The 11,190-nt window shown below is 40.2% G+C and overlaps 1 protein-coding gene across 2 annotated transcripts in view; it reads left to right on the top strand.

Moving 5' to 3' along the window:
• Nucleotides 1–4,925: 4,925 nt before the first annotated feature.
• The window catches only part of abcc13.L, a 59,019-nt gene continuing 52,754 nt past the window's right edge, over nucleotides 4,926–11,190 (top strand). For both annotated transcript variants that reach the window (XM_018245996.2, XM_041581613.1), the window contains exons 1-2: nucleotides 4,926–5,280; nucleotides 7,122–7,183. In XM_018245996.2, the coding sequence (XP_018101485.1) occupies nucleotides 5,221–5,280; nucleotides 7,122–7,183 (122 nt within the window). In that variant the 5' untranslated portion in view covers nucleotides 4,926–5,220. The remainder of the gene's footprint in view (nucleotides 5,281–7,121; nucleotides 7,184–11,190) is intronic.

The following is an 11,190-nucleotide window of genomic DNA, read 5'->3' as shown; positions in this document are numbered from 1 at the left end:
TGCACACAGAATCTTGGACTTATATACTTTGGTTATTGCCCACACGGTGAGCTAGCCCACTTACCGAATTCAAACGGGGAATCAGATGATCTTATATGACTCAAATGATGAATGGGAAACACCATTCCTTCATTAGATGCCCAATATGAATATAACGGCCTCAAAGTTCCAATGGGATGTCACAGAGATCATACATACAAAATCTGGGAATAGTGTAATACATTTATTTAAGGGTTATACAATATCAAGTGGTACTTGCAAGTATCCAGTAGATCCATCAAGATACACAATTCAACTGGTTTAGAGTGGAAGGGATTATCTCCTGATTCTGCCTCCATGTTCTAGACTAGTGTTGTCCAACTTCTGCGGTACCGAGGGCCAAAATTTTTCTGGCCTACATGGTGGAGGGCCGATAATAGAATGGACAGTGTTGTTTTTAAACCACACCCACTTTAAACCACAACCATGTTACCACAAGACCATGTCTACCTTAATGGTGGTAGCACACCAAAAAAAAAAACAAATGGTTGGTGCTCACTGCAAGGATATCAATAATCACTCATATGTGAAAAAAAGTTGTCATAATAAGCCATTTGCTTACATCCATATGCCTGTGAATAACACAGCAGCCCTGGCACATGATTAAACACCTTAGGGGGCCCTAACAACAATTTTAAAATGCTAACAAACCCCAAGAACAAATATCAGGCTTATGTTCCACAGGCAGAGCAGGGCACACGCAGGCAGAGTATGGGGCACCCAATGACCATAGGGCAGGCAGAGTATGGCACACACAGGAAACATAGGGCAGGCAGAGTATGGGACACACAGGGAGCATAGGGCAGGCAGAGTATGACACACACAGGCAGAGTATGGCACACATGGAGCATAGGGCAGGCAGAGTATGACACACACAGGCAGAGCAGGACAGGCAAAGTATCGCACACACAGGGAGCATAGGGCAGGCAGAGTAAGGCACATACAGGGAGCATAGAGCAGGCAAAGTATGGCACACACAGGGAGTATAGGGCCGGCAGATTATGGCAGACACAGGGAGCATGGGGCATACAGAGTATGGTACACACAGGGAGTATAGGACAGGCAGAGTTTGGCACACACAGGCAGAGTATGGCACACCCAGGGAGCATAGGGCAGCAGAGTATGGCACACACAGGGAGCTTAGGGAAGATAGAACAGAGCAGTAGACATGGAAACCTATCAGGACCACTCTAAGATGTACTACATACAGTGACACAGTGCTGTCACAGCCCCTCCAGCAGTTTGTATGAGTGTGAACAGGTGTAAACCTTCCAAATTTTGAAAATAAAAAGAGGAACAAAGAAAAGTTTTGACCATGCCTGTTTTTGTGGCCACACCCCCTTAAACTGTTCATTTTACAAAATTTGGCATGTTAGTAGTTATAACAGTTTTATTAATAAAGGTGAATTGCCCTTTAAGCTGTGAGTCTAAATTTTCCCAATTGACCTCCTTATCTAAATTGTTACAATTACTTATTTGCTTATCTCAAAATTTTTACAAAAGTATCTTAGGTGCACCTGGTAGCTGTTCGGGGCTCTCTGCCAAAAGCCAATTAAGTAAGAAACTTTGTTTTTCAGGCTGTTCCATGTAGAGAAGTCAGGACTTTTCACCACCATATTTTCCTGCTGATTTTATTACACTTGTGGCTGCAACACAACAAGTTGTGAGATGAATTTCCTGCTCTGCCTGTAATAATCAGTGTATGTGTGTGTTTTGGAAAGTTCAGGCAGAGGCTGGTTTTCACAGGACTGTAATAGCACCAATTTCGAACTTGTGGAGTTATTGAGAGATATGCATGTTAATGTTTTATATAACCCTCTTTATGTAGAGCTGACTTGAAATATGCACATCACTGAATTCATTGTGACTTAGGTATATCTGCAAGGAGTTTGTCTTGATTAATACTGATATATCAGTCCCAGTTTGGGGTGTTTAAAAGGAAATTCCATTATTATGCTTACTCTGAGAGGGTTATTTATTAAAGTTCAAATAATAAAATCTCCAAAAATTCTAGTTTTTTTTTTCACTAGAAAAAACTCGAAAGAATTTTTCGAGATTTATTATATCCCGATGCTGCAAAAAGACAGAATCCGAAAATCCGCCATCTCAGACCTGTCAAGGTATAGTATAAGTCAATGGGAGAGGCACATATCCCAAATTGAAGTTATCGGGGTCTTCGTGGGTTTAGCCCAAAAATACAACTTTCCCGGAGTTTTAGTTCTGGTTATTTTATTTATAAATAATGTCAAACGGAGCATGGGAGTTTGGTCATAAATAAAATATGAAATATGTTTGGATTTTAGTAAATAACACCCTTAGTCTGGTGGAAGTTTTGTAAGCATCTACAATATGCAGGAGAGGGGGTTGAAAGACTTACCTATAGAGATGGGCGAAATTCTGCGTTACGCTGCCAACGAAACTCCTGCGAAAATTTGGTGGCGTCAAAAATTTTTGGACGCGCGACCAAAAAGTCGCTCACATCAACATCGCTGTGCGCCAACACTATTCGGACACCCATTGACTTTAAGCCACTGTCAAAATTGACGCAAACGACTTTTCGGACGCGCGTCCAAAGTTTACGTGGGCATCAATTTTCAAGTTTCACCAATTTTCCGCCATTTCGTGAATTTTACGAGAGATTCGCAAATTTTTAGGCGAAGCGAATGGGAGAAATTCGCCCATCACTACTTACCTTCAAAATCCACAGAGGCTACCCGTCCCCAGTAGCACAATGTTACGCTGTAACCCCCCTCTGTCAGCAGGTGGGTCTTGCAAGGTGGTGGAGGACAGGTTTAGGGAGCTTAACTGTAACTCTCAATATACAAGTGCCCTGAAAATGGATTAGGCACCAGTAACAAAGGTACTGGCTGAGTACAATAAATAGTGACACAATATGAGTGAGTGAAATAGCAAAAATTGAGCAAGTACAGAGGATCTTGCGCATTACCTTTAGAAGACAGAATAACCTGATTCCCTTTCCAGACTGTGGTCCCTACACTTCAGGCAGGTGTGGCCTGTGAGTACTATCTCCGCACTACTTCTCCCAGGTGGCGTGGATGCTGCTTTTGCTAAGCTGGCCTGTCTATCTCACAACTCCCATGAGTGTGCTATGAAAGAAACCGCTATTGACTGCCTTTACATTGTTCTGGGGTCATGCTCCCAACTTCTCTAAGGTTTCTGGTCTCCTTAGGATTCAAAGGATAAAACTGAGCCTTATGCTCCAGGCTTCCAGCACATCTAAGCCTGCTAGTAGGTGGAAACCACTGAGGAAGAACTATGTGCACCCGCTCCTCATATAAACTAGGGACACAAGATCCCTGGGTGAATGAAGGGACCTCCTGAGCAGTGGAGGAGTTTATCCTTTGGCCATGTATGAAGCTTTACAGCCAGATAAATATTAGTAAAACAGTATCACTTTCTTGATGTGTTTGTGAGAGGAGGGCTGATGAAATTCTATCAGCAGGTCCCATTGTTCTTATCCTGTGGGTGTTGTAAGTGTACCATGTACACACAGATATGCCTCTAGGTAGAGGAAAGGACAAACAACACATGTAAATATATATCTATATATATATATATATATATATATATACAGTCTATAGTGGTGCACTCTCGATATACTATATACAAAACAAAAAGGACTTGAAATAGTGAAAAAGTAGAAAATTTTATTTCAACGTTTTGGCACACTAACTTGGGCCCTGACTTATTTCCGGTTATCTTCTGACTCTTTCCAGATTTCAAATGGGGTGGTCACTGACCCCATACAAAACAAATGATCTGTAAGGCTACACATTTAAAGTTATTGCCACTTTTTGTTACTCATCGTTCTATTCAGGCCTCTCTTATTAATATTCCAGTCTCTTATTCAAATCGAAGCATGATTGCTAAGGTAATTTGAACCCTAGCAACCAGATTGATGAAATTGCAATCTGAATAAAAAGCTAAATAACTCCGAAACCACAAATAATAATAAATGAAAGCCAATTGCAAATTGTCTCAGACTCAACATACACTCTCTACAACATACTAAAAGTTAAATCAAAGGTGAACAACCCCTTTAAGCCCCTGGCAGTGACTCAGCTCTCACAGGACTTGTTCACATGGGTTGTTCACCTTCCAAATACTTTTTTTTTTCAGTTCAGTTCAATAAAGGCTTTTTTCCATTATTTATTTTTTACTGTTTTTCCAAAATCTAAGTTTAAAGTTGAATGTTCGTGTCTCTGGTCTTTGAGTCTGGCAGCTCAGTAATTCAGGTGCAGACTCTGAACTGTAACAATTTTGCAACATTGAGTTGATACATTTCTCAGCAGCGTCTCTGGAGTATTAGCAACTATTGTATCAATTCTAACAGCTGCCTGTAATGAAACCCAGAGATTCTGCTCAGCAGGGACAAAGGTAAGAAATGTATCAATTAAATGTATCAATTTAGAACAGTTTACAGGGTCGGCGACCCCCCTCCCAGAGCTGCTTTAGAAGGTGAAAAATTACACTTTACACTTCAATATTAGAAAAACGGTGACACATAGAAAATAGAAAGTAATTGGAAAATTGGTGATCTATCTGAAAACAGCTAGATGTTTGAAGGAGAATAACCCCTTAAAAAAATGAAAGAAATTATTTTTATTCTGCAAAATCAATGTTGCAGTCACATATTCAGACCTTTATCAAGACAGCCAATCTGTTTCCAAGTGTGCAACTCATCTGCACTACCTACTTATTTGATTTTTGTTAGCCCTTAGTTTCCACGTGAAAATGGACGTGTATATCCCTTTAAGCTCCAAAGCTGTCAGTGTCATGAACAACAACACAAGTACAGTGTCCCCGTCCCAGCCTGTGATTGGCTGATCAGGAAGGGAGGCGGCACTAGCAGTGCAGTTTGATGAGGATTGAATGAACAGACCCGGAAGGAATGTGCCTTGTGTGGTGGGCAGGGAAGTGGGACTGGGATATACAGGGAGCTAATGAGATGCTATAGGTGATTCTTACAGCAGCAGCAACAGCAGCAGATGGTATTTAATGCAGATCCTGTAGAGAAGTGTGCAAGGTTACTGCTATGTGTCCCAGAAAAGGAGGCACAGCTGAGCTGTAGGCAAGCTTGAACATTAAGGGATCTTTGGTGCCACAAGGAGTTGCTGCAGCTCAGAGCAGGAGGGCACAACAGCACTATCCCGAGAGACAATGCTGAAAGCGTTCATTGGAAGCAAAGTTGCCTATGCACGGATCTCTAGCAGCGGCAAGGTAACCCCTCGTGTGAATTTCTTATAAACTGTGTCTGGCTTCTCGCCAGCTGCTGGCAAACTACAACTCCCAGCATGCACCACAAAGCAACAGGTTCAATATCACTGATGCCCTTGAGACTGTAAAGTACATGTGGGTTTATGGCATGCTCTAAATCATTGCTTATTATTAACCTTTTTCTCTGTGTCATTGTGGGAATCAGTTGAGCTACATACACGGGAATTGTCTTACAATGGATTATGTTCTCTCAGTGTAAACACTTATTTCTAGTGAGGAGAAAAATGGCTCTGTATAAAAGGGGTTGTTTGTCTTTAAATTAACTTTTTAGTATGATGTAGAGCAGGGGGGGTCCAAAATGTAGATCAGGATCTAGATCTTTAGCTGGTGATCAGTAGATCTCAAGACACTGTCAACAAACAGCTTGTCTAAATCACCCTCCTGTTTCATGCTTTTCATTCGGATATTTATTATGTTACATAAGAAATAGTTGTTTTTTAAATATAGTCATATAAATTCTCTTATAAATCAATATGAAATGTAAGTAATATTTTCCAACAGGGATATTATGGATGTAGATCATAATGGGACAGCATCACTAACAGTACAAATCTGCACTAGTAAAGTATGGCCACTGCTGGTGTAGAGAGTGATATTCTGAGACAATTTGCAATTTTTTTTATTAATAGTGCTTTTTATGCAGCAGCTCTCCCGGTTTCTAGGGTCCAAAATACACCAACAACCAAGCATTGTATTGAATATGAGACAGAAATATGAATAGGAGAGGCCTGAATAGAAAGATGAGTCATACAAAGTAGCAATAGCAATATATTTGTAGCCTTACAGAGCATTTGTGTTTACATTGGGCCAGTGACCCCCATTTGAAAGCTGGAAAAAGGGAAATAATTAAAAACTATAACAAATAAATGAAGACTAATTGAAAAGTCGCTTAGAATCTGCCATTCTATAACATACTAAAAGTTATCCTGTAATCTAGTTACCCTGTGCGGTTTCTCATGATACCATTAACTCAAAGGCTCCTGTCTGTGATGTCGCTCTTACTTGCAATGCTCACGCTTTTCTGTAGGGACGTTGCTGTGCTCTATTAGTTGAGGGATGAACTTTTCAAGTTCTTCTAGTTTAACTAACTATCGCTCATCACACTCGTACTGTTGCCCTGTACTGGTAAAACTTGCGCAATTGCTTCAGAAACTCTACTATAGTTTATATAAACAAGCTGATGTGTAGCCATGGGGGCAGCCATTAATGATGGGTGAAAAAATTTTTTGACGCGCGTCGGAAAAGTCGTTCGCGTCAAAAACGGCATGCATCAATACTATTTGGACGCCCATTGACTTTAACGCTGGCGTCAAAATTAACGCAAATTGACGTGAGCGTCAAAATTAGAGTTTCTTAAATTTTTCGCCGTTTTGCGAATTTCGTGGGAAATTCACGAATATTCCGGCGAATCTAAACAGGAGAAATTCGCCCATCACTAGTAGCCATTCAAGATGGAGAAAAAAGCACAGGATACTCAGCAGATACCAGTAAAGCTCTGTAGTATACAATGGGATTCTTCAGAACTGTTATCTACTGTGTATCCTGTGCTTGAATGGCTGCCCCCATGGCTACACAGCAGCTTGTTTATATAAACTATAGTTGTGTTTCTAATACAAACACACCAGTTTTACCAGTGCAGGGCAACACTACATTATTTTGTCATTCCTTTAAAACACTTTAATTTTTTGGTGTTACTTTTCCTTTATATCATTAAATCTTTAACTGTTCTTTATTCAATCATTGACCTACTGTTAACACTCCTTTTCTTCTCATTCTATTTCTAGAAAGACAATCCTGAAAAAAATGCCTCTTTGCTCAGCCGGCTGACCTATTCCTGGTACAGCAGGTACGTGTGTCGCTTTCCTAGAGGCGCAGTGAAATGCTGTTATTTGTTTGTCACTGTAAAATTCTATTTCCAGTTCATGTCTCGAGACTTGGGACTGGACACCCTGGTTTCTGGGGGAAAGAGTGCTATAATGTATATTGCTGTGGGAGTTGGACTAGTAGTAGTCAGTGGGGTTTAGGATGAAGCCACTGTGGCCATGGCAGCCTGTTATTCCTTTGCCTTTATGTATTAGAGAGCTTTCAAGCCTTTCCTTTAGGGGGATTTCCACAAATTTTGAATAACGTTATGCCTTTTATTCAAAATCATAGAATGTTAACTCTGTGACGATAGCTATGTGTTGTACACTAATCTTGTTGGGGCTGGGCGACAATCAAATATCAGTAGTGGATAAACAGGCCAAAAATCTAGAGTTGTGATCCCCAACCAGTGGCTCGCAAGCAACATGTTACTCATCAACCCATTGGATGTTGCTCCCAGTGGCCTCAAAACAGGAGCTTCTTTTTGAATTCCAGGCTTGGAGGCAAGTTTCAGTTGCATAAAAAACTGGTGTACTGCCAAATAGAACCTCCTGTAGGCTGGCCATCCACATAGGGGCTACCAAATAGTCAATCACATCATATTTGCACCCCCAAGAAATGTTTGCATGCTTATGTTGCTCTCCAACTTCTTTTACATATGAATGTTGATTTTGGGTAAAAACAAGGTTGGGGACCCCTGATCTAGAGCATCAGAATCACCCAAAGAGCCAAGAGCCAAGAACCAGTGAATATCTGGGTCTTTAAATGGGTTGTTCATCTTTAAATTAACTTTGAGTATGATGTAGAGAGTGATATTCTGGAAAGAGTCAGAAGAAGAAGGCAAACAATTCAAGAGCGATAAAAAGGAAAAAATGAAGACCAATTGAAAAGTTTCTTAGAAGTAGCTGTTCTATAACATACTTAAAATGAACTTCAAGGTGGACCACCCCTTCAAAGACATGTGAGTGCTAAATGACTAAAAGTGGCTAAAAGCAAACACCCTGCATTGTTCAGAGCTGAACCCAAGACGTGAACCATTTGCCACAATATGTGTAGCTGGTGCCTTATGGGAAATATCACTTCTCCGCAGTTAAATCACCATTATATTTCAGTTTAATGTTCAGCCCGTAGATGGACTGATAAGCTTGTCAGCATTAAGTAGTGTGTGTACACAAAGAAGCTCGTCATTTTAGCACACCCTTCCCTGTGATACCCTGTGGAACACAACACCCAGAAGGCCAGTCCTGTTTGTTTTGCAACAAATGCAATCTGATTGCTAAACTGCCCATGTGCTGCTGTTCTGCTTTTAGACTGATTTGTAAATATGCCACTAGCTTGTGACTAACATATTGTGGTTCCACAACACTAAGGGGTTTATTTACTAAACCTCTAATTTATCTGGCTGGGCTTTTTAGGGCAAAAACTAGAATTATTTGGGGGAAAAAACCCTCACATTTTTCAAGATTTATTATACCCAGATGCTGCAAAAAGCCTAAATCCGAAAATCCTCCATCTCAGGCCGTCGAGGTCCTGTAAAAGTCAATGGGAGAGGCGGCTATCTAAATTTGAAAATATCATGGTTAGCGCTGGGTTTAGCACAATACCATGAAAAATTCGGAGTTTCCTGGCAAAAATCCAGAAAAAAATCTAGCGATTCGAGAAAAAGTAAAAAAAAAACCAAAACGAACGATTCGGGTTTTCGCTCGATTTTATTGGGTTTGTTCCCCCGTACGATTTATTCTGTTTTTTTTTTAATAATAAATAAGGTCAAATCGGGAATGGGAGTTTGGTGTGTAATAAAATAATGAGATAAATTTGGGGTAAATTAGTAAATAACCCCCTAAATTTCCTTTAGGATTTTATACTGGCTAAATAGGGATTATGTACAAAAAATGGTGTTTTACAAGCTGTGCGTCTGGTTGAATGGAATATACAGTGCATGTGCACACCCTTATACAGATATGGGACCTGTTATACAGAATGCTCAAGGCCTAGGTTTTTCCGGATAAGGGGTCTTTATGTAATTAGGATCTCAATATTTGAAGTCTATTAAAAAAAATTACATTTTAAATAAACCCAACAGAATTGTTTGGCCTCCAATAAGGATTAATTATATCTTAGTTTGGATCAAGTACAAGATACTGTTTTATTATTAAAAGAGAAAAAGGAAATCATTTATAAAAAATTTAATTATTTGATTAAAATGAAGATTATGGGAGATGGCCTTCCTGTAATTGGGAGATTTCTGGATAATGGATGCTGTGCCTGTAATGGCTTAGTTTGAGTAAATGTAAAGTAGTACATCTGTGGCTGAATCGCACATTCTTCCATTGTATGTGGGAAATTCCCAAACCCTGCCGGAAGGGTTCACTTTTGAACAGTTGTTAAACTGGCTGTAAAATGACTCTCTAATTATATTGTAAGTCTGGAAGCTCCCGGGCCATTTTGCTTGAGGTTCTATCAGCGACCGTCACAAGTTCTGTCCCACTAAAAGTGCTGAAAATCTGTTTATTAGAAAACAGGAAGTTTAAAGGGGAACTAATCTCTAAACTTTTTTATTCTCTTTGGTGCCTGTGGGTTGGTGGTGGGTGGTGACAAAAGACAAAAGTGGTTTGCATGCTAACTCATGACCATGTCATGATAATGAATATCTAATGAGATATATACTATGAGTGGTAGAATTAATAGAGGGGGTGGTATGATTAATACTTTGCTGTAGAGTTATAAGCTGAGCTACAAGTAATGTTAGGGTGCTGTAGGCAACAATTAAGACAATTCGGGGTAAATATTAAACACTGTGCATGTGCCTGAAAACTGTGTAAATTGCCAAAGGGAAGGAAGAGGATCCGTAGATACCGTAGATAAGACATGTAAGGTGGTGCCCATGAGCTCTGCTGGGCTACTCTACATGATTAAGTCAGAGTGACATTCTGGGACATTTTTTGCAATGATGGACTATGTGGGGAGGAAGCAGAGAGGGGGGACAATGGCATGTAGTGGATGGGGCTTTTCTCTATGGAGAGGTTTAGATCTTCTTTAAATGCAACTCAATGGATTTTGGCAATAGCATAAAGGCTTTGCCAGGGGCACAACAAAAATAGTCAGTTTCCTGATGAGTGCCCCTCATGTTTCTAGGTTGAAACTCGTGAATTGTTTTGAATCAATGATTTGGAATTTTGGCGTGCCATGTGTAACCTCACATTGTCCATTATGCTGGGCATTTCTCAAATGATACAGTGAACACATTGTTTCTAAAATTGATTATATTTAGGGGCCTTTTCATAGCTTACTGTATATTCCCCAGTCAAAGACCAGGAGCATTCAAATAGTTACAGGTATGGGATCCATTATCCTGATACCCGATATCCAGAAAGATTTGAAAGGTCATCTCCCATAGAGTCTATCTTAAACAAACACTTTAAAACATATTTCCTTTTTTTTTTAAATAAAATAGTACCTTGTACTTGATCCAAACTCAGTTAATTTATCCTTATTTGAGGCAAAAGAAACCTATTGGGTTTATTTAATGTCTAAATCATTTTTAAGATCCAAATTACAGAAAGACCCCTTATCTGGCAAACCCCAGGTCCCGAGTGCTGGGCTTTTCTGCACTTGAATTAGCATAGGCCCCCGCCAGGGCCAGGCTAAACTGGCCCGGTGGCCACCCCACTACCCCCTCCCACACGCATGTGCGACCATGATTTAGTGAGTGTGCAGCCGGCAGGACAGGGGACAGAGGTGGGAGAGCGACTGAGGGGAGGTGGGCAATATGGGTGGAGGCGAAAACCAAAGAGGGCTGCAAAAACAGAATAGGGGTAGGCAGAAGACAATTTAAGAGGTACCTGCCGAGCAGTTCCCCTTTAATGTGAAAAGTGGATATTTGATCTTTAGAGAAACTTGTTTGTTAAATTTTAATAGAAACTTGTCAAAAAGGAAGAAAATATTCTTCACAAATCACCAGAGTTATATGTCCAACCAACTTGAATTAAA

The sequence above is a fragment of the Xenopus laevis genome, chromosome 2L (genome assembly GCF_017654675.1).
Source record: "Xenopus laevis strain J_2021 chromosome 2L, Xenopus_laevis_v10.1, whole genome shotgun sequence".
NCBI classification, from domain to species: Eukaryota; Metazoa; Chordata; class Amphibia; order Anura; family Pipidae; genus Xenopus; species Xenopus laevis.
Note: the sequence above shows the minus strand (reverse complement) of the source record. Positions and strands in the feature narration are given on the sequence as shown.